The 24,970-nt window shown below is 39.2% G+C and overlaps 1 protein-coding gene across 1 annotated transcript in view; it reads left to right on the top strand.

The window, feature by feature from the left end:
- The window catches only part of LOC137073273 (MSL complex subunit 3-like), a 196,930-nt gene that overhangs the window by 164,079 nt on the left and 7,881 nt on the right, over positions 1-24,970 (top strand). Inside the window, exons 10-12 of the mRNA XM_067441596.1 lie at positions 11,548-11,660; positions 15,676-15,775; positions 15,896-15,980. Of these exons, the coding sequence (XP_067297697.1) occupies positions 11,548-11,660; positions 15,676-15,775; positions 15,896-15,980 (298 nt within the window). The remainder of the gene's footprint in view (positions 1-11,547; positions 11,661-15,675; positions 15,776-15,895; positions 15,981-24,970) is intronic.

The raw sequence follows: 24,970 nt of genomic DNA on the forward strand, positions 1-24,970 counted from the left end.
TAGTGTAGATGCCACTATTTTTATGATGTAACAAGTACATCAGGTGTTAGTGTTCCCGGGTTCTGGCTGACCTAGTTAATGCAGCCTAACAATCAGTCAATTGATTTGAATAATGAAAGTTAAAAATGTTCTATGTGTATGCCATAGTAAAGATATGCGTTTTTAGTCTTGATGACTAAGGTTGAAAGATGACTAACTGACTGAAGTTGAAAACTAAAGTATGATCTAAAGTTCACACTGAGTGTGTCTGCCTTCCGTTCCAGAGTTTAGGTGCTAAATAGGAACCTGCAGTTGATTTAGATATTCTAGGTATTATCAACTGGCCAGAGTTTTGAGACCGCAATAGACGTGATGGAGTATATGTGTTAAGAGCTCGCTTAAAGGGGTACTTCAGCGCTGGGAAGATGAATCCGTATTTAAACTGGGTCATCAATGTAGTAGAAATGTGAAATTATTTTTGAAATTGATGCTTTCTAGACTAAGAAAAGACAGAAAATGTAATTTTGTCTCATGGGGATGAAAGACTGCAATTCCCAGAATGCTTCGCTGCCCTGTGAGGCCATTCCCAAAGCCACCTACTGGATTAATGTGACTGAGTTGGAGAAGACACTACAATTAAAAACTGAACGTGTCCGTTCAATATAATGAGTGAGTCACCGCGTGAGTATCACAGCACTGAGCACTAACTGCAGGAGTCAGAAAAATTAGCTCTCGTAATGAGAGCTGTGGAAATCGCGACTACACTCGCGTCGTACATTCACAACGCGAGTTCAGTCTGGCGCGTTCAGTTCATGCCTTTGCAAGCTTAATTTTCATAGAAATTAATTTGAGAAGTTAAAAGATTTAAATTGCTCACCATAGCTCCGTTTAAATGAGTGCCTGTAGCTGCAAGCTGAGCTCTCCCTGCCAGCTGAGTAGTGTTGTCACGATACCAAAATTATGACTTCGATACGATACCAGACTAAAATATCGATACTAAATTGATACCACAGTAAAAAAAGAAGGACAAAAAAGATAAGATGCTTAATATGACAACAGAACATTTTATTATTCATTGTTATTTTTTACTAAACCAGCATGTTCCTTAGGGTTGAGCATCGTTTTGATTTTAACAATTATTGATCAATTACTATTAAAATTATCTCACAAATTTTTGCTATCTCAATGTATTTTTTACAATGGGGTAATTGTGTTGCAATAGTTTACACACAGCACAAGAAAGCTTGATTTCGAATGGTAAATTGAATTAAAAAAGACGAGTAAACAGTAATAAAATAAGAACAAATAAACATTACAAACAATAGCGCAAATAAATGCAATAGTATAGAAGATACAAATCAAATAGACTGCTTTATTTTTTCAGGTAGGTCTAACATTCAGATAAGAAACTGAATTAAAAAAATGCATAGTAATTACATTTAAAACAACATTGGATAATGTTCTTTGTAAAAAATTCAATAGCGTACAGATGAAACTATTTAAGTTACACAACTTGATCGGTCAAGAGCAGTTGATCGTGTCTTTTTGTAGTTTGAGTAACAAATGACTGCGGTCCCTTTAAGTCTTAAGGATGCATGGATCCTAAACACTGTTCCTGTTACTCGTTCTTCCTGAACTGTTTGCGACTGTGTTTACATTAATACTCTTCCAGATGTGCACTGATAATTCTTTGAGTGTATTTGACCAATAATAAGCTGGAAAAAGAAGCAAATGTTTGCACCTGTATCATGTCAGAGGCGGCTTTATTACGGTAGGCTATGTGTGTGCACTTCAGATGTGAGCACGAAATCTGCGGGGATTAGTAGAATTCATTTATGTGCAATCCCGTGCGAAATTCAGACTGATCACACTAACACTAACACACTGTCATGAGGAAAAAGTCCAGCAGAACGTGCGTTCGCCGTGCTCAGAGGTTAACCGGGCTGAGTGAGAATATGCCGGTGTGTGTCAACTCGCTTTCGGTCGGAGAGGAGAGCGCAGCTGGTATCGATACTGTAAAAACTGAGAATCGTATCGTTTCAGATATTCCAGTATCGATACATATCGAAATATCAATATTTTTGACAACACTGCAGCTGAGTGTTATCAACCATCCACCATGCACGGGTTCAAAACATGAGGAAATGGCTCCCTCTGCTGGCTGTAGTCTTTAGCCTTTGGGCAAACGTTCCTCCTATGATGCAAATATTGTCAATTTGCATCATAGGAGGAATTTTTCCAGAAATAAAATGCATAAATCTCTTGTCTCAGGGGGATATGAGGGGGGGAAGCACAATCATTTAAATATACTCCAGGGTTTCTACTGATATCAAAGCCATATGCTAATCGCTGAAGTAACCCTTTAAGTACTGGGGAGCTAAACCATTTAGTGTTTTGTAAGTAATAAGCAAGATTTCAAAATGTATGCAATGTTTAATAGGGAGCCAGTGCAGTGTCGACAGAACTGGACTAATATGATCATACTTCCTGGTTCTAGTAAGAACTCGAGCTGATGCGTTTTGGGCTAGTTGGAGTTTGTTTATTAAGCGAGCAGGGCAACCACCAAGTAGAGCATTGCAATAATCTAGCCTTGAGCTCATGAACGCATGTACTAACTGTTCAGCATTTTGCAATGAAAGCATGTGCCGTAATTTATATATATATTTTTAAGATGGTAGAATACAATTTTACAGATGATAGGAACGTGGCTTTCAAATGAAAGATTGGTATCAAAGAGCACACCCAGGTTCCTAACTGACGATGAGGGCAGTAGACAGTAGAAGTTTTCTGTCATTGTCATTCGCTCAATTATGTCATTTTTAATGCAAAGATGACATAATGTGAGATGTCTTTATGACATCTTGACATAAACCAATACATCATAACCTGTCAGTGTCATTGTCATGACAACCTGACATTACCAAGACAACATAACCTGTCATAAACAGACATGAAATGACATAGCATATTAATTATCAAATATAAGAAACTACTTAGCTTTATGGGTTAACATTACAGTACATTAGTTGCTAGGCAACATGGGGAGAGGACGCTGGCGCTGTCTGTTCACCGCTTCTCCACCCACAAATCATGTTAACTGTACTATTAAATTTAGATTTTATTTTATTATGTTTGTGACTAGTCTAACAGTCAGAGCTACAATTGGCTGTTGCTGATTGCTGGCAGCCACTGAGAGGACGTTGTTCATCGTTCTCCGTTTTTTACCACTTCTCTGCTGGTTTTTGATGGATTTTGCGGTTGGTTCTGGTTTGAAGGACATTTGATGTTGCTCGCTGGGGCTGCTCTCCCTTCTGGGTGTCAGCTGCTCACTGGTGGTCTCCCTCGGGCTTCAGCTGAATGGTGCCTGAAGTTTGCACCGGCCAGCATCATCAGCGTCCGGCAGGATGTTTCGATGTTCCGCTTCTCGGCTGTGTTGCTGTTCCGTCTGCATTGCAGCCGTGGAGTGGCTTGGACTTCTGCGCCGACCCCGGTGTGTCCACAGAAGTGCCCGGTAAACTTTGTTTGCCTCCTGCATAGTGCTGCAGCGATCCCCTCCATCTGGTCTTCAGCTGTCATGCCTCGACGATGTCATCAGGACATCGCTGGGAGAATTGTAAAACATGGAGTGGCCCACCATCAGCTCTGTTTTCTGTTCGGTATGTGTTGGTTGATTGTTTGTATTATTCTATATTTTTACTTGTTATTCTTGTTTTGTTATATTTTCCCTTTGTTGCACTGAGATTCTTAGGAATGAAAAAAATCTATTATTATTATTATTATTATTATTATTATTATTATTAAACTGTCATGTGGTTGGTTTTGACATTGGCTGTCATGAGGCCATTATAATGTCATTATTTTTTTATAAATTAAATTTGTCATTAACATGTCATTAAGTGTCAATACCCCCTTAAATAATTTTATAACAGTGTCATGAATATATTTCTTGACCTAAACTACAGTGGTACAAGTTGAATTTGTCATTAACATGTCATTAAGTGTCAATACTCTGTCAAATTATTTAACAGTGTCATGAATAGTTTGCTTAACCTGAAATATGGCATCATATAGGAAATTGTACAGAGTCATTAAAAACTATTAATATAACTCAAAATGATAGAGTGGCATAGACATATACACCATATGATGATGTCTATGTTGGCACCACTGGTTATGTGTACGCTGTAACAAATGTTGGCAGAGCCTCAGTCAGGTTAGTTTGTTTAGGTGTTTAATGTCAATTTAGTTTGCAGTAAGTACAAAAATTCACAACAACATTATTTTGGGTTTAATATACTTTATTTAAACTTTCGCTCACTCTTTAACGAATAGTTTGAGTTTATTCTTACCATTTCTGTTTGCTATGGTTGAGTCGCGTGAGCTGGTGCACCCTCTAAAGGGGTTCGGGCGGAAACATTAGTTATATACTGTTCCGGGCCAGGATCTAGCCAAGGGGGTAATCTAGCACTCGGAAAGCGTTCCACCCATAGAGGCGGCCATTCCTAACCAAGCCATCAAGAAAATATTTAAACAACGTGATTCAGATTTCACTTTCTACAACTACTAGAAGACCTACAGCTGTCAGACAGGTTGCTCACGTCACATCTACATCGTCAAGCTCAGTCTGAGCCTGCGCAGTTCGCTCAGCCATCAGGAAGTGAGTGCTCCTTTACTGACATCACTTTCCGTCGTTGAAGTCAATGGGATAGCTCTGTCCATTTCTTTTACTGTCTATGGATCTAGCCGCAACCACCTAGTCCACCCCGGACTGAAAACTTGTTCAGTCTGGGGTGGGGCTCCAAAGACTATTCCTCTTATTTTTATACATCGGAAGATAATTTATAAAGTGAAGTCATTTGACAAAGTGTAATTTTCGGTCTTTGTTAATGTGTGTATATGATGTTGATATATATATCTTTATTTAGTGTAATGGCCATTATTTTTGTACGTGTTTTCTCCCTATTTGCGTTAATTGGTGCTGGTCACCAGTGTATAAATTCATGCATTGTGGTGTTCTGTGAGAGGGCAGGTCTTAAAAATTAAAAACATTTATTTTTATTTATTTATTTATTTTTATTTCTCCAACTCCTGTTCATATTTCTAAGACATTTGAAAATTGTCTATTATCTAACCTTCTGTTGAAATTGGTGGAGGAAACAAAATTTAAAAAAATTAAATAAATAAAAACATTATGAACTGAAAAATATTAATGATGCAAAAATAAATTGACAGCGTATTAACACCTAATTACATTTTAATGACAAATTAAACTTGTGCCACAGAATTTTTTTATTATCACATTATAATGGCCTCAGTCAACATCAAAACCAACCACATGACAGTTTAAGGTTAATCCTATAAGCTAAGTAGTTTCTTAAATTTGATAATCTGCTATGTCATTTCATGTCTGTTTATGACAGGTTATGTTGTCTTGGTAATGTCAGGTTGTCATGACAAAGACATCTCACATAATGTCATCTTTGCATTAAAAATGACATAATTGAGCGATTGACACTTAATGACATTTGTCATAAACATGAATAAAAACTCTTTCATGTTCATGACACATGTCATGACATAATTATGAAGGTGTCATGTCAGTCTTATGCACACCCCTTCAAGTAAAGTGTTACCACACGGGTCTCAATCACGCTGAGCCTGTCTACTTCCTCCTTATTCTACGGACTTTGTTACATTGACCAGAGGGAAGACGTACCTACAGCTCGCTGGTTACATTTATGTTTTTTCATGCTAGCTTGCCAGTCAGTGGCGGCTTTCTCTTGACTACTAACGTCCACTTCAAAACGACACAGTGCCTTTTTTTATATATAAATTTGTGCTCTTTTGTGCATTCCAGATTAAATGAGGTCTGACATTTCGGCATCTTTTATGTCATCTAACTGTTGACTGTTCTCTCTTCTAAACTCTTGGATTTCCTGCAGAATCTGCTGCATGTTCACCATTGGTTTTTCATAGCCACTCTGCCATCCACACCATCTTTCCTGTATCAGTAGGCTAGGCTATATATTTATGTTTAACATGAAGAATAGGCCTTCCCTGTATGTCACCTAGCAGCAGTAACAATACTATTTGTTGTTTTGTGGTTCACTATTATTTGATTGAAAACAACAATATAAAAGACAAAATCTTATATAAAGCAAAGAAATCTATATATTTTTTATTAACAAAAATAAATACAAATATTTTCGTCCAATTATCTAGCTCGTGGCTATGAGTTACAATTTATGAGTTAAATTTAAATTCACCATCATCAGTAACCACCCTCAGCCAATTTGCATGACAGTATTTGCAGTGATCATCCCTTGTCCAAAACGTAGGCCTATTGTAAAGAAAAGTTATGATTGCTGCTGTATTAACACTTGATCTGTGCTTTACCACACCATTTTTTCTCTGCACAGGCCAGGTGCTAATTCATATTTAATATTTCTGATATAATATTCTTACACGTTCACATGTTATATCCGATCTGTGCCACATGAGAGGAAAAAATCGGAATTGGGTCACTTGAACCACTTGGCGCATGTTTCAAGTGACCCAATTCCGATTTTTTTCCCTCTCATGTGGCACAGATCGGATATGACATGTGAACGTGTAAGCAGTAAAAAAACGCATGAATTCCGATATCCTCAGATCGGATTCAGGCCTCACTCATATGTGGTAATAAATCCGATATGCTTCAGATGCGTGCATTAGCGTCTGCCATGTAAGCGGTCAAATCGGATATTCCCCAGTAAATGCCAGTCGTACGTCATTGAAAAAAGGACGGAGGCGAATGACGTCCACTCAGGTGGGCACAAACTGCGATCCAGTGTTGTCAAGTCCGCGGTTTTCATGCAGAATTGGGCTACTTTAACACAGTTTAGAGTTGCAATTGGGCGGGTTTTGTTGTGAAATAATCATACATGGTGTGTTAATAGGCCAGAGGAGAACTGGCACCCCGACTGAGTCTGGTTTCTCCCAAGGTTTATTTTTCTCCATCATGCCCTGATGGAGTTTTGGTTCATGTCAACGAAATAAAGCAAAAGATTAAAGCTGCACCTCATCATCAGCTCATTTAAAGATCAAAGACCGCAATAGGAGAAAGGGTGAGCTAAGCACTGGTAAGATAATTTAGTCTCATTAGCTTTTAATGAAGATGATTGTGTTTTTGAGCATCTAAGACTTCCTTTCTCGTTTGCATGTTGGCTTGCATTATTCATTAGCGGTGATGCATGTTGCAGTAGCGCATCATATGTGACTACAATTGGTGTCTCCTCTGAATTTGGCTCACTGGCACGACATGCTCAAAACCCGTCTTCGGTGCAAAAATTCCGATCTTTCATGTATTCATACTCTTGTGTAATCGACGCCCCATCCCATCATTTATTTCCAAATAAATCTGTCTCTTCCGTGATACCCTGAAATTTTAAATATTCCAATCTAATATGATTTCTGACCTGTAAGGTTGCCAGAATAATAATCTTACACGGTGTGTTAATAGGCCAGAGGAGAACTGGCACCCCGACTGAGTCTGGTTTCTCCCAAGGTTTATTTTTCTCCATCACGCCCTGATGGAGTTTTGGTTCCTTGCCACTGTCGCCTTTGGCTTGGCTTGCTCAGTTGGGGACACTAAAAAATAGTGTTATTTAAGTTATTTAAGGTGTAATAAAGTTATTCAACTTATTATACAAATAAAATGTATGAATTAGGTCTTATTTAATTCTATAAACTATAATACTGATCTGCCAACATTGTTGCTATATGATAAATTAAAATAAGCTGATAACATCACTGTTTTCTCCAGTACGATTGTACAGCCAAATCTAATTTTGTCGCAATATTATCCTGTTTGACACTGTGAAGCTGCTTTGACACAATCGTGATTGTAAAAGCGCTATATAAATAAAGTTGATTGATTGATTGATTGATACAATATTTAACATGCTCACACGTTTTTTAACAATTTGCCAGGAGTAAAATTTACATATGTGGTTTAAACAACCAGATAATTGCAGTCTTTTCACAATCGGATAGATCTGGTCAGAAAATGTATGAAGTGTAAAACTCTCCCAGATGCACCGCTGCTGCTGCTGGTGGACACTAAAATGTCAACCAGACCTACTACTACCCCTACTACTGCTTGATTTGAAGGCCTGTTGCCCTGCTGATGACAATATATAGGTCATCTCGATAAAGTTAGTAGGTTATACAAGCTCGATAGTCCAGCTAACGACATATATTACAGTTATGACCGGATGGGTAATATAGATGTAAAGAGGAAACAAACATACCGGTATATTAGGAGTATAGTATCTTACCTGTCGAACACATTTTGTGAGCTGACGCTTGAAACCCTGAAACACTAAGGGGATTTAGATGCTTCACGGTGTGGAAATGAATGGCGTCTTTATCATCGTTGAAGTGAGCCACAATACGATGGCAAATGGACAAACAAGCGAACATGACACACGAGCAAATTCAAGCAAAAGCTAGCATATATTAGTTCTTTCTTGGCTAATGTCCATCCTGTGTGTTTTGAATAATGACGCGCACTGAGCCTCTCTTCTCACCATAGACACGCCCCTGAACGTAGCCTTAACCTACTTTGGAGACTTCCAACAAGGGTGATGACCCTCCTGAGTCCGCCACTCTTTTTATGTGGTCTTGTCCACTTGGTTGAGATGTGTTTTTTCCTCCTACAGACAATTCCTGGTGAGATCAACATGTTACCTTCCTGACTCGTAAAACAGCTTGTACCAGTCCAAGTTTCTTTAAAGGGGGGGTGGTACACTCAGGTTCAGTCAGTCTCATGTCAAACTTGAGTACCTATAGAGTAGTATTGCATCCTTCATATCTCCGAAAAATCTTTAGTTTTATTCAATTTATAAAAGAAATATAGGCTGAACCGAGTCTTTCTGGAAAAAAACGAGCGCCTGGAGGCGTATAGTGTGGGCGGAGCTAAAGAATGACGAGCACACCCAAAGCGGTGACGTCCTCAAGTGTGGAGAAACCCATGTATGCTATCGACCCGTGTATGCTATTGATCGGATTCAGCTAATACGTGATCCAGAATCAGGCTGAAATAAATTGAACCAAAGAAACAGCAACAGCAGGACGTCCGTCTCTATGGTATGTACTGTGTTTAGTGGCCTGTCAACATTTGTGTGTCTTTACTTGCAGTTTATGAGGACATGATTCGGTTTATGGACTATTGTATGCGACTAAACCTTAGCAGTAGCAAGCAAAACGGTTTTGCACGTCAGACTAGTGTAACGTTATACATAGAAGAACAATGGAGTAACGTTAACCTTTAGCGCATTTGAATGATGAAACACGCGATCGTGTCGTTTACTGATGTTTACTCACGCGACAAGCCAACAGCATAGACATTTGAAGCAGTTTTACTCACCGGCTGCTTCCAAAGCAGGACCGAACCTTTATCGCTGGGACCGCTCTGTCAAAAACACACTTCTTTGGTATGATTTGGTGAAGTCCTGTGACACCAGTGACTGTGGAAATCTGCGATGTTGTGAAGCTTCCCGTCATTTCTGCGTTCAAATCGGTTCAAATGCAGCGCTGCTTTCCGGGAATGCTGTGCTGAAGCGTTGAAGTTGCTTGATGTCACCCATAGGAAAAAAGTGGAGCTGAAGAAGCGTGGCGCGTCATAAGTGTTCACGGACGACTGGATCTGCAGCTTGAGAGAGTGTTTATGGGCGTGCATTTCCCCTCTCATTCTAGTAGTCACGCACGCGCGCACCCTACCGGGAGAAGAGCCCGTACGGCCCATACAAGGACCTTCCGCTCTATTAACGTCAAACCGACCCATACTCGAAAAAAACTCTCCGAAACTTGTGAGAAACCGGAAGGAGTCCAACATTAGTTTTTGAAACTTTGTCCATGTTTAGGATGGGAATCCAAGTCTTTAACAGTGTAAAAAGCTCAGTATGCATGAAACAGCATTTCACCCCCCCTTTAATGCTGGCTGATGCTGTTGGTTAATAGCCTATTTAAATTAGGGCTGTTGGCGCATACGATTAATGTAAAGTCGTTAACGCGTTAAAATAATTTAATACAATTAACGCAAATAAATTACAGAAGTACGTGAAGCTGCAACATTAACGTAATTTGCATCATGCAGTCAATCACAGAAGTCGGGAGTTTATCACAATCACACTGATCATCTCCACCTGTAACCCTGGTAGGAGGAAATTTCCATTCTAACTATTTAACCCAATTCTGCGTTTATGATTTTTACAATCACAACTGCGATTCTCGGTTTGTGAGTTTAAGCCATTAAGCTCTCGTAACGTGTTCAGTGATCCAGTAATCTAATTCATCCAAACAGTCCAAAACAGTGCTAATGTAAAGAAGCCAGGCTTATTAGGCTACATCAGAGAGAATATAGACTCACAGCTCGTTTTTTAGCTCATTTCATTGTGTGCTTTGCTTTAAAACATGAGCTCTGTCATATTCTAAGATTTGTTTCTGAAGGGCACAATTTTGGTGATCTGATCTCACGCAACATTCATGTACATTTCAGTACATTCGCGTTGTTTCCACACACACTCCGGAAGTATAATGTTTGATTTGTCTTGTGTGAATGTTAGTGTGGACCGTTCGCAAACGAGTCATTATTGAACCGGTTCACCAAATCGGACTAAACCGTTCCAAACAGTTTGCGTCTCTAGTAAGCACTAATCCACACATTTCTTTAGAAGTTTTTTTGGCGTCTCCGTGTGGTTCTGTTTGGTATCGCAGCTTGAGAGGTCTACATTTAAATGTCCATTTTACATAACATGTCTAAACTGAAAACAATCTTGCTGTTGTTGCTCTCTACACATGCTATACACTGATTAACTCTGTAAAGGTTCTTTAGTAATGTTTTTTTCATTTTTTTTTTTTTTTTTCATGGGTGCTTAGAATTTTTATAATATAAAATAATGATATGGACTCCTTAAATTTGGTTGTTTGATTTCCTTTTGGAGTCTCCAATGATCCTTGAAGCTTGCAGAAAATATAGTTGTGTGTACTATTTACTTACGGTTATAGCAAATTCATGTGATTAATTGCGCAACACGTTTATCAATTATCTATTGACAGCCATAATTTAAATGCAGTTGTCATTCTCTCTTCTGTCGTTCTACACTTAATTTTATTGATATTTGACATCATCTGAACTTGCCATACCTTGATTTCCAGTGAATTGACGGCATTGGTCTGTATAGGCCTATCATAAAATCAGCCTTTATGACATGACTTTTAATCAGACTGTGCTTATGAGGATACTCACCAAAAATGTTGCAGGTTTTTGTCAGTTTAAGAGTGCTCGAGAACTTGATTCAGCACTGGTGTGCTGTCTGTGAAGCGGGTCTTTGTGGCTACACACCAGAAATGTGCACAAAGAAAGAGGCTTCTCAGACAGCATGCCAGTACCTAGTTGCAGCACTGACTTGCCAAATTAACTTAATGGTAAATAAACTGAAAGTATGGTCTTCAGTGCCCATATTTGCAATGCATATCTTTTTACTGCATATCTTGAAATTACATGTTTCTCTACTACTTATCCAGAGACTCCTGTTCACAGTGGCTCCTCCTCTCCTTTACCCTTGACTCCGAGCAAGGATTACTCTGGAGGGCCTTTCTCAGGGCTGGAAACCCAGAGGAACTATGAACTTAATGAGGTGAGTCCTTCAAGTCTTGCTTTACATTACAATAGTAAAAAAAAAAGACTCTATTAGACATAAATCTGATAACTAGTATATCAAAAATATGGCAAATAAAATTGTGTTGGGACCCACTTTATATTGGGTGGCCTTAACTACAGTGTACTAACATTTACATCAATCATTTTATACAATGCACTTATTGTATACGTATTTTGTTACATTTATAATTACACTGCTGATACTTCCCTTACACCTAATTATACCCTTGAACTTACCCAAACCACCACACCTCTCACTAACACTAACTACCTGTATCTCGAACCTATTAGGTCAGGAAAGTGACACACTTCCTGCTGCCAGTTGGTGGCGCTATACCTTTGAATCACAAAAGTCCATATATAAAAATATATATAAAATATCCATGTGATCTGCCTTTTACAATTAACACACAGGTGAAGTTTCATCAAAATGAATCAATGTATGCAGAAGTTATAATACACCTCTTGTTTCCCCTTTCTCACTATAAACTTGTCTCATCGCCGCAGCCAAAGAGTTTGAGATGGCAAAAAGCAGCTGCAAATTTAGCATCCTCAATGCCATGACTTCATGCTGACCGAGTTTGGCACTGATCGTGTCAATCGCCTAGGAGGAGTATATCAAATTCCAGAGCATGCGTTTTATAAACAACCCATATTAGCTGACTTTCTGTTGGGCGACGCGTATGACTATGATTGCGGAAGTTTTTTGGCCAGATAAGCTCTATATGTGTACCGAGTTTCTTGTACATACCTGCAAGTGTTTTTTATATATAGACCAAGTTTTTTAAGGGGGTGCTTTTGAGCCCCCCCTACCATTCCCAGGTACCAGCTTCAGCCCGACCCTGATAAATATTATAATTCAATTATAATGTAAGCTGCTAGCAGCGATGAGAGGCCCATGCTGGTTGCATCAGCTTAACTGTGCACGGCAGGCAATAGGCACTTAAAATGGGAAAACATAAAAATGTCAAAGTTAGTTGAATTCACCACATTAACTGCAGCAACTGGTGCTGCAATGACCGAACCACAACAGTCACATCTATGAGATCAATAAAATTGTATGCCGCCCTTAGTCACGATGCGAAGGCTGAGATTCCTTTTCACAGATGTTTAATGATCTCATGGACATAGACACCAACACCGTAGAACTGAGCAACAATGAAATATACAACATAGTATCAATCACACATTCAGTTGCATGGAAAACAAACATATCACATTAAATTAGCAAATAAACAGAAAATATATCCACATACCACTTTTGCCTGCTTGTGAGCTAAGAGAGGGGGTTATATCTTGAAGATTCTTAGTTGGACTTATGATTAAGAGAGAAACACCTTTTAATTTGCGATGACTACATCATTCCTTCTCTTCATGTGAATGACAAAACAGGAAGTGACATACAAAAGATGGGAATAAAATAAAATATAACCAAAAAACTCTTAGAAAGATTAAATCTTGCACAAATAAACAACAATTCAGTATAGAAATCACAATGAGCATTATAAAGTATTCAAAATATACAAAATTAGACTAGTCAAAAGTAGCTTAAGTAAATGAGTGCTGAAGTACACAAGCGCCATCTAGTGGAAATTAACATTATAGACAGACAACTTTGTGACAGCAAATACAAATTTCATGTCAGCTGATATCAAATGTCAATTTGAAATGAGTTCAGAAAACCGTCCGAATACTGATGTTAACATAATGTTAACATACATTAGCACTGTTTTGGACTGTTTGTATGAATTTGAATTAGATTACTGGATCACTGAACACTTTCCCTAACATTTCTCTTCATCTGTTTTTGACCTACCGTAGCTACTGTTTGTTCACCAATCTTATGCACCAAAAGGCATGCTTTCATTTCAATATGTGTGGCATCCAATAAAAAATGTTAATATTTTTTTTTATAAATGGATCCAAATCACCAATGGTTTTAATATCAGGTAAGATTAAGATGCACGTCTAAATTTGATGGAAGTTTATTATAAACAGCTACTTTTATAAAATCATGTGAAAGTTAATTTTAATACATATGAATTATATCAGTAAATAATTCATTTAAAGACATACGTGTCATATTTGATCTTTGCTGACACAGCACATGACCTTCTGTGAAGCCCAAGTATAGAAAATACACACACACTCTGTAAAAAAAAAAAAAAAAATCTACTGTCTGAATGAGTACATGAAATCACAGCTGCCAGGTGATAAAAAATTGTAACTCAAATGTTATTTAGAAAATGAGTCCTGTCCGAACAAATAGTGATATATTGTCATAGATTCATTTCAAATGTGAAGTTATAATTTGCTACAATATGAATTTAAATTAAATTATATGAAAAAATAATTAAAGCTGCGAGCAGCGATGACGGGCCCAAGCTGGTGGCACCGCCACCCCGGTGGCATCAGCTTAACTGTGCACAGCAGGCAATAGGCATTTAATATGGGGAAAAAAAACGAATAAAGGGACTATGTCAAAGTCATTTGAATTCACCTCATTAACTGCAGCAACTGGTGCTGCTATGACCAGGAACCACAACAGTCACATCTATGAGATCAACAACATTTTATTCATTAATTTTATGTCAGATGATGTCAAATGTCAATTTCAAAATGAGTGCAGAATACTGTCCAAATGCTGAAGTTGTATTATCCTTACACTTCTCTTAAAAATAAATTAAGCCAAATCACAGAGACCGCAACAATGATTTTAATATCAGTGTCAGGTAAGAGTAATATGCGTGCATATAATTTATGGAAGTTTATTATAAACAGCCACTTTTATAAAATCATGTGAAATTATTTTTTTTTTTATCCATTTGAATTCTATCAATAAATAATTAGTTTAAAGAGGTGTCATACGTGATCTTTGCAAACACAGCACATGACCTTCTTTAAAGCCCATGTTATAGAAAACAATTAAAAGTATTAGGATATCACTTTCAATTATGTGCAAATGTATTTTTTGCTTCTCAAAATTTTGTAAGTTCAGAAGACCAGTATTTAATTAAAGATATAATATATGTTTTTGTTTTACTTTTTTTCACAATAAAGTGATAGATAGTTTTATCTTCAAAACAGTGTTCCCTAGGACATATCCAACCTGGTTACTAAATAAGGCTACACTCCCACCTTCTGGTTATTCTATATACCGGTAGCTTATTGGTTCTCATTTTTGTCCTTAAACAAAAGGCATTAATCTTCTCATTTTTAAGTTACACACATTATTTATTTATTTTTTTAAAGTGTTTTTTCCTTTGTAAGTAATGTTTTTTTATATTTATCTCTTTGGTAACACTTTATTTTAAGGGTCCAGAATAATGCACTAGTTAAGCATTAATTAATGATTAACTTGTTCACAATTAAGCATTAGTTAAGCGCGAACACACACGTAAGTAATGATTAATGCATTAGTTAAACTAGTAATTAATTAACTGTTTGTTCACAATTATGCACTAGTTAAGCATGGACACAATAGTAATTAATGATTAACTTAACATAATAGAAAGGGCATATTAGCCATTATTTACAACTTAATAAGCCATATATTATTTTTGTGTAGTGATGTAATTATATTTCTGTGCCATTCTGTTAAGTTAACTGAACAATAAGCTAGTAGGTAAGTTTAATTACTGTTGATTTTGCCATTATAAATGGCTAAAATAGTGTAATAAAGCAAATTTGACTATTTTAAATTTTGCCATTAATACAGTACTAATAAAGGCAATTTGGCCCTCTATTCTAAAGTGAAAGTTTATATTACATAAAATATATTTTATATCATATAAAAATTTACAATTTTCCTTTTACCATTTTTTAGATACATGTACATGTGTTCCCTAAACACAAACATAACAATTTTACAGAGAATTAAAAATGACAATACAACTTCATGGGCAAAAATTAAATTAAAATTGTAGTAGCAATATAGCATTAAAATTAAATTAGCTAATTTAATTGCCTTGCCTCTATCTGATTGTCTTGAGGTTCTGAGCTGGAGACTGACACCAGATAACTACCCTCAGAGCGACCAGCTTCCACCTCCCTCTTACCTCTATGGCTCTCAGCACTTGCTTCGGCTGTTTGGTGAATATCAGCTTCTTGTTCATGTCAAAATAGTTGTCATAAATTAAAGATAGTATCTGTTAATGTCTTTAATTGATTTTTACAAATATTTTATTATGTATTTATGCCTTTTTGTTTTAGTGAAACTTCCAGATATCCTGAAGAAGATGTACATACCAGAAAAGAACCTGAGGGCACTAGTGAAACACTTTGAGCTTTTCCTCAGGTGCAGATTTCTTTTAGCACGACATGCACATGATTCACTTGAATGCACATAAATAATTTGTGCCAGATTTACTAATAGCTTGTGTCAGCACATACAACTTTTTGGCGTTAAATCTCTCTCAGGTTTTATGAATTCATGAATTAGCGCTGAAAAGGCTAACATAGTTATTTTTGCGGCTGACTTTATTGCATATGTATTTGTAGGAGTTTCTCTTTCAGATAATTTTGTTATTGAATCATTCACAGTGATTTACAAAGGTTTGCGCACTTTAATTTACTGGTGTTTGCTAAGGGTGTTAGTATATAACGTGAGACCGACGGTTATAGTTAAATACCGTCATTAGAACTCTATAACCGCCAAAACCATGTTATTAAAATATTTTTTACAAAAATTAAAAAAAAAAGATGCACTCCGGGGGGAAATTGTATCAGCTGATGAGGGAAACGGAGGCGGAGTTAGTGGTGGTTCGGAGGCTGCTACTGCTGGAGATGATTTGGGAGAGGTCTGTGCACCACCCCCTACCAAGAAGAGAAATCTTGGAGATCTCCTTAATAAACGGAGGTCTGAAATCTCGGCCCCTTTACCGATCAGAACGTGCACTTTTTAAAGTGCCATGTAGCGCAATTTTTTACAGTCAGGTCCGTTTACATGGAGCACTGTAATCGGTTTAAAAGTCCAATCTGATTGAAAATGCTTCATATAAACACCTCAATCGTAATAAAAATGCCCAAACTGAATGAAATTGTAATCGTTTTGAGATAGGTGGGCTAAACTTTTTCAAGAATCGATCAAACGAGACATGTCACCATGTACACGACCTGACCGGATTACTTTTGAGTGTGCGTCCTCATATGTACACAGTGTGCGCCTTCACCACTGAAGAGCGGGCGCCGCGCTCACATGCACCAAGCTATAATGTTGATGAGGGGAAAGCAAATTTTTCTGAGGGATAAACTTTTTTTTCCGTAAGAAGTTATGAAGATAATGTTGGCATAATGACACTGTCCCTAAACCTACCCATGTAGGCAAACAATCAACTTTTTTTTCTTTTTTCTTTTTTTTTTTTCTTTTTTTCTCCACTCCGATTTCTCAATTATTGTACTTGCACTCTCAGTTGCCTACTGTTGTTCTGTCTACTCTGTTTGTCAATTGGCTTTATTGTTGTTTGTTTATTGTAAAGTGTCCTTGAGCTCTGGAAAGGCGCTATATAAATAAAACTTATTATTATTATAACTACTTCAACTGCGCCTGACATTAGAATTAATTTTTTCTGAGATGATTATTGCACTTTACAACAAATAAATAGCTTTTATAAAACCGTATAAGTCCTGGTGGCCGTTGAGAGTTGCTATGGCATCCGTAAACACATTCCAGCTGCTGGAGAGGACGGTGTGGACATCTGATGCGGTAGACAAACTGAAAGCTGTGATGATTGCATAGTGGCACTTCATATTCATTAAGTTGATAACCTGCTTGTGGCAAGCAGTGGGGCGAGGGGCCGTGAGAGCGTGCCGGTGACGAGTGGTGATGAGTGCCAGCTGCGCGACACACCGGTCTCGTCTCGTGGCCGAGTGACAGGAGCATAAAAAGACGAGCGAAGGCAGCGAAAGACAAGAGAGGACCAGTTTTGTTTACATTCTGGTGTGTGTGCGGGCAGTCGTCCGTGAGGGGCTGCCCGCGGTTTACTTTCGTTTTGTTTATTTATTTTGAAATTACAGTTGTTAAACGTTCGCCCCGAAAGAAGGTTGAACCTGGAAGAAGGTTCCCGCCTTCTTTCTTCCATCAACGAACTTTGTTACACTGCTGTTTCAAACATTAACCTCCCCTGACAAGTTATGACAAGGGGTACATTCCAAATATCAGTTACAGGAAAATGTTAAATTTTGCTCTATCCGTACAGTGATATTTCGGTCCAAAATATGCAAACATGAATTAAACATGACGAATGTGTGAGACTGACGCTTCATCACTTCATTGATGAAGCAGAAGGGTGCACACGTTTCAAACTACACTCACTTCTTCTGGAGATGCAGCAGGAACACGAAAAGCTGGTACAGGTCTTTATTCAGGAGCAGCTTCTAGCAAAACCTGCTTCATACTAACCCTCAATTATAAAGCAGTCTGGTGAGAAATGCTTTGCGGTTCGCGCAGACATAAAAGCATCAACAAAAACAAATCTCAGCCACTGCATCTTCAGCGGTTCGGATTTAGGAACATCAGAATGACTGCTGTGTTCATTATTGCACCCAAGAACAGAACACTACAGTCGCTTAGATGCCATTCTGCTCCAGCGTCTCTACTTATACACTCTTCAGGCCCTTTCAAACTGGACGCGATTTTGACGTGCGAATAATTCACGCAATGTTTTTTTTTCTTCGATCAGCTGTTTGTGTAATGAGCGCTTCCACACTGAACGCGAATGTGCTGAGGTGAAAAAACGACATTTATTTTTTCCGTTTCGATGTCGATTTTTTTTTTACTCTAGCGGCGACAAAAACGGCTTCAAACAATCACATAAAAGGAAACAAAGGTGACGAAATGTCCAGTTGATGTCACAAGCTATTCAATCAACTTTAACCTTTGCCAGGCATGGCATTTCTCATGAGATTACAACAGTAAGCTGTACAGCTTCAGCTGTGTTTGCCCACTGTATGATACAGACAGCAATAACTTAACTTATGAGTTAGTATAATAACTTATAACTTATAAGTTATTACTTATAACTTATAAGTTATTAACTTTTATAAATAGTTGATTTTTTTCTAAACATTGTGTCCGCGATTATGGAAAGTGAACGTGTTGCCATCAGTAGGCTACGTCTGTGGCACTGAAATGTTTACATGTGACTCGACTGGAAACATCTGCTTGGATCGATTGATTCCCAGAAGTGCGCAGTTTGTCTCGTCAGATGCGCTGCCGTCTCTGGAGGAGATCCTCAAATTGTCCCACAGAGAAAGTGCAGAACCGGCCATGATAAAGTTTTAGCTCCTGTACAAGATTAGCATCCTCCCCTTCAGACTCTGTTCTGAAGGGGAGGATGCTAATCTTAGGGTTTAAGCTAATCTTATCATTTTTTGAGATTTTTTCATGATCTGTATGCCAAAATCATCAGTATTAAAACAAAAGAACTGAAATATTTCAGTTGGTGTGCAATGAATCTAAAATATATGAAAGTTTAATTTTTATCATTACATTATGGAAAATAATGAATCACAATATGCTAATTTTTTGAGAAGGACCTGTAGTTAACTTGTAGAGCCTCTTGCTGTATTATTAGCACAAGGAAGGCGCAAGGATAAACTTTTTTATTTATTAACAAAAGTTAAACAAGAATAACTAACACAAATACTATACCATTAATGATAAAGGAATAAAGTGCAAGAGATGCATAAAATAACAGTGAGTGTGGCTGTGGAAGGGTTATGTTATCTTACGGAAAGATAAATTAAACAGCCTAAGTACTGACGAAATTGGGGTTTCGCTTAGATAGCCAGCTGCCTTCAATCTTAATCAAAATGATCCAATGACATGAAAATTGTCATGGGTCTGCGGAATTTGCCTAATGCAACCCCGCCCCACTGCGTGGGTATAAACGGCATTGCATTGCAGTCACGCATTTATGTTACCTGCTGAGGAGCCGAGGCAGACTGCCCCGGCCATACCAGCGGTACAGCGGATGTGGCATGGTGACGTAACGTCTCCATTCCCTTCCTTCAGGGAACGAGGGTTACTTACGTAACCGAGACGTTTCCTTTCAGTCAGTACACTACGAGTTACGTCACTACTGACGAAATGGGGGTCCTAGTTTAATCATGCCACAGCGGCTGTCTTCCAGCATCCTGGGCTGACCTGTGCACCCTGCCTCGGAGTTAAACCTGATGAGGGTTCGGCTCAGCTACCAAGGTACACTGGGAGGCATATCCCACTTGGAGAAATGCAACCAGAGTGCCTACCCATAGGGAGGACTTAGGAATACACATATTATGACCCACATATGGGCTGCATACGGAAGAACCCGGAGTATCCAGGTTCAAATCCAGGTGGAAGTTTTTCAACTCCAGGGGTGGCAAGGGTCTTGCCAAGGGAAGACACGCGCTCAAGGAGACTTACCATGGAGAATACACATGACGGTTGGCCTGCAGGAGAAACCATGCACACAGGGCACCTAGCCTGACACGAGGGCTGGGACCATTCGGGCATGCACTCTGGTGCCGGCATCAACAAGCGAATACACCAGCGTGTCCAGTCACTGGCCATCTGGGGCGATGGCCAGTGACTGGCACACACACACAATAAAATGCGGGCAGCCCCTCACGGACGACTGCCCGCACACACACCAGAACGTAAACAAAACTGGTCCTGGAGGACACAGGCTCCACTCACAGATTATAAACCTGGCGAATGTGTTCGGTGTCGCCCAGCCTGCAGCTCTACAAATGTCTGTCAGCGAGGCGTCGCGCGCTACCTCACAAGAGGCAGCTACGCTCCTAGTGGAGTGTGCTTTGACCCCAAGGGGGCATAGCAAGCCCTGGACCTGATAAGCCAGGACAATGGTGTCCACTATCCAGTGGGACAGCCTCTGCTTGGAGAGAGCCTCCCCTTTCTGCTTCCTTCCGTAACAGACAAAGAGCTGGTCTGAGGTCCTGAAGCACCGCGTCCTGTCTACGTAAGCGCAAAGGGCGCTTACTGGACAGAGCAGTGCCGAGGCTGGGTCTGCCTCAGACCTGCAAACTTGTCGCTTTTCGTCGATAATCGCTGCTTTCTTGGTCAATTGGGTCATTTACGTGAATCGCGTAGAACCAAAGTTTTTTATTTGGGGGGGGGGGGGGTCTACAGTTCTGTAGACTAGACATGCGAAACATTATTGGATAATTCTTATAACTGACATTTCTCTGGGCCAATCAGAATCTTAGCTCACTTGCGTCAGAATCTTATAGCACACAACGTCAACTGAGCACGCCTTTGAATGAGATGCCTGGCTTGTACCTCGTGAGTCTGACGGATGGCAGGAAGCAAGCTTAGTGTTCAATTCAAGCATGGGCCTAGATAACGGGGGGGACATATTTTCATCCCCCGCACGTTTACTGGGTCTCCCCGACCCTAGTCGACCCGCTCCGAGTGGGATTCGAACCGGCGTTACCTGCGCAATGGCGGGCAAGTTAACAGGGTCGCTAAAGACAGCTTTCTCTACCTCGGCTGATTGCACGCTTCTTGAGGTCACGGGCAAGTGTATTTATACATAGAAATCAATGTGAATACATCAAGATTTAAATTCAGAGACAAAAAACAATCTATGCATGACCTGTCATTTTATTCGTATGTAAATATGAGGAGGGCGCGCTCACAGAAAGTCCAAAAGCGGATTTGTAGAAACGTACTGTCGCGCTGGAGCTGCAGCTGAAGGAAAACAATCGTTATGAGCTGAAACGTGACGACGACAATCAGACGAGTGCGACAATATGCTTTGTGTGTTTTTCAAGCCATCTCAATGAAGGCTATTTATTGACAATAAAGTAGGCCTATATCATATGAATAATGCAGTGCTAACTGACAGCTTTTTAAATGTTTATCTTCTGCTCACCGAAGCTTCATTTATTTAATCAAAAATACAGTTAAAACAGTAATATTGTGAAATACCATTACAAGTGAAAACAGCCTTTTTCTATGTGAATATAGTAAAGTAGTGTAATTTATTTCTGTGATCAAAGCTGAATTTATCATCATTACTCCAGTCTTCAGTGTCACATGTTCCTTCACTAATTATCCTCATAATGGGGATTTTATAATCAAGAAACATTTTTGATTATTGTGTTGACAGTTGTGCTGCTTAAAAATGTTGTGGAAACCGATATATTTTATTTTTAAGGATTCTTTGATGAGAAAGTTCAATGGGCAGCATTTATTAAATAAATTATTATCTTTTGTAACAGTTGTGCTGCTTAAAAATGTTGTGGAAACCGATATATTTTATTTTTAAGGATTCTTTGATGAGAAAGTTCAATGGGCAGCATTTATTAAATAAATTATTATCTTTTGTAATATTAAAAATATTATTTGTGATCAATTTAATGTAGCCAATGTTTAATGTCTGATCAACAAAAGTATTAATTTCTCTTTAATTTTACCACAAATGTTTGAATGGTAAGGTGGTTTCCGCAAAAATGAAGCAGCACCATGAGCAGCAAAACAGTGTTTTCAACACTGATAATAATCATAAATGTTTGTTGAGCATCAAATCCTAATATGAGAATGATTAGTGACACTGAAGACTGGAGAAATGATGGTAAAATGAGCTTTGATCACAGAAATAAATGACACTTTACTATATATTCACGTAGCGAACAGATGATGTTACATCAGAATAATATTTCACTGTATTACGTTTTTTACTGCACTTTTAATTAAAATTAAAGCTGCGAGCAGCGATGACGGGCCCAAGCCGATGGCACCGCCATCCTGATGGCATCACCTTAACTGTGCACAGCAGGCCAATAGGCATTTAATATGGAAAAAAAAAATAGTAATGCTGAAGTATGCTGCAGGCAACTCATATTAGCTCAGCCCATCCCCCATCCACACCCACCCACACACACACACACACACACACACACACACACACTCATGTCTGGTTCACTATCTTTTTGGGGACTCAGCATAGACGTAATGGTTTTTATGCTGTATGCTGTACAAACCATATATTCTGTCCTACACTGCCCCTACCCCTAAACCTACCCATCACACAAAACTTTCTGCATTTTTACATTTTCAAAAACTCATTCTGTATGATTTATAAGCTTTTGTACCCATTGGGAAGTCCCCATGCGTCTGTGTGCATTCAGGTTTAAGTCCCCACCAGGCTAGAAAACCATTCAGGCCAAAGCACAGCATTGAGAGGTAATCTTTTTAGACAGAAGAGTGGCACTCTTACACACACACACACACACACACACACACACACACACTCATGTCTGGTTCACTATCTTTCTGGGGACTCACCATAAACATAATGGTTTTTATACTGTACAAACCATATATTCTGTCCTCCCACACTGCTCCTACCCCAAAACCTACCCATCACACAACTTTCTGCATTTTCACCTTTTCAAAAAACTCATTCTGTATGATATATAAGCTTTTGTACCCATTAGGAAGTCCCCATGAGTCTGTGTGCGTTCAGGTTTAAGTCTAGCCTAGAAATCTAGACGCACCCTAGCGGCAGCAAATGGTCTAGCAACTCTCAATTCCTATCTGAGCTGTATTCCTCAGAATCTGGACGGCCCAATCACATCGTGTATAGAGTCGGCGGGCGGGGCCATAATGACGACGGACGAGTTGCATTTGCGTGCTTCTAGTAACACAGAAACTGGCGAACGGTGGCGGTCTTTCGAATCAGCTCTGCCCGCGCCTCCGGAAGACTTGGAGTTAAGCTTTCCTCTGAGAAAAGAACAAAGAGCGGCACTGAAGTCATTCTTAAAAAGGGAAGATGTGTTCGGAGTTTAGCCGACCGGATACGGCGAATGTATAATCAGTCAGCGAGCTCCCCTTCACCGTCGTTGCTCCGGTTGGTGTTGCGCTATCCTATCACGTGCAGAGGGAGTTTGAAAGACAACCGTTTATCCCGCCCCTCGTATTGAGCCCCGTCTATGGTGAGTTTCCAGACCAAACATCTTGATGTGGGTCTGGCTTGTCAGGCTAGTTTAAGTCCCCACCAGGCTAGAAAACCACACACTAACAGAGGCAAGGTGTTTTGCTTGAAAACTTATACAATATTGCCCTCTACTGGTCATTTAAGTGAGAGCAAAAGTGTTGAAAAAAAAAACAGTGTGATATATAGAATAACTAGCAGGTGGGAGTATAGCCTTATTTATGAACCAGTTACTTGCGTCTCTCTTTTGTATTTTTTAAGCTTTTGCCAATGGAACACCATTTGAGATATCCAATAACCGTTCGCATTTTAGCATCTTCTGTATATTTACTTTATGTTGTCCCAGTTTGGAGGAGATTGAATGAATCGCTTTTGAGGAGAAGGTAAAAACTCAGAGCGCGCTTTCCACATTTAGTGGAAAGCGCGTTCTGAGTTTTTAACTTCTCCTCAAAAACGATTCATATTCACATTTCCACATTTAGACCGAGTTTGGTGCTGATCGGGTGAATCGTCTAGGAAGAGTATGTTAAATTCCAGAGCATGCGTTTTCCGAACAACCCATAATAGCTCACTTCCTGTTGAGCTGACACATAACTTAGAGCCTGAAAGTTGTTCGGCCCGATGAGCTCTATATGTGTACCGAGTTTCATATATCTACGTGCAAGTGTGTTTGATTTATAGACCACGTTTTCAGACCCCACTTTAGGGGGCGCTGTCGAGCCCCCCTGCCACGCCCGGGTACCAGCCTCAGCCCGGCCCTGATGGCCGCGCATTCTGATGCGTGTGCAAAGTTTTCGAGCATGGGAAGGGCCCCAAAAATCCCCAAATAGTCAGGTTAAAATAATAATAATAATAATCTTTAGAAGAACAATAGGGCTTTGCACCCTTTCAGGGCTTGGGCCCTAATAATAATAATAATCCTTAGAAGAACAATAGGGCTCTGCGCCCTTTCAGGGCTTGGGCCCTAATAATAATCCTTAGAAGAACAATAGGGCTCTGCACCCTTTTTTAGGGCTTGGGCCCTAATAATCCTTAGAAGAACAATAGGGCTCTGCGCCCTTTCAGGGCTTGGGCCCTAATAAATGCAGCATATATATATATATATATATATATATATATATATATATATATATATATATATATATAATATATTCTCCCTCCCACCCCCCGACACAGTCACCTTTTTTACTCTGAGGAGTTTGCCGGTCTGGTCTGCCTCCTCCACGGACTGCGCTTTCAGGTTCACCACCTGGTCCCTGAAGGGAGTGGTAGGAGTGGTAGGAACCTTGGGCACATATCCAGGCCAGGTTCTCAGGATAACTTGAGAGTTAGCCGGCCCAAATTC

Source organism: Pseudorasbora parva, chromosome 4, assembly GCF_024679245.1.
Source record: "Pseudorasbora parva isolate DD20220531a chromosome 4, ASM2467924v1, whole genome shotgun sequence".
Classification (NCBI taxonomy): domain Eukaryota; kingdom Metazoa; phylum Chordata; class Actinopteri; order Cypriniformes; family Gobionidae; genus Pseudorasbora; species Pseudorasbora parva.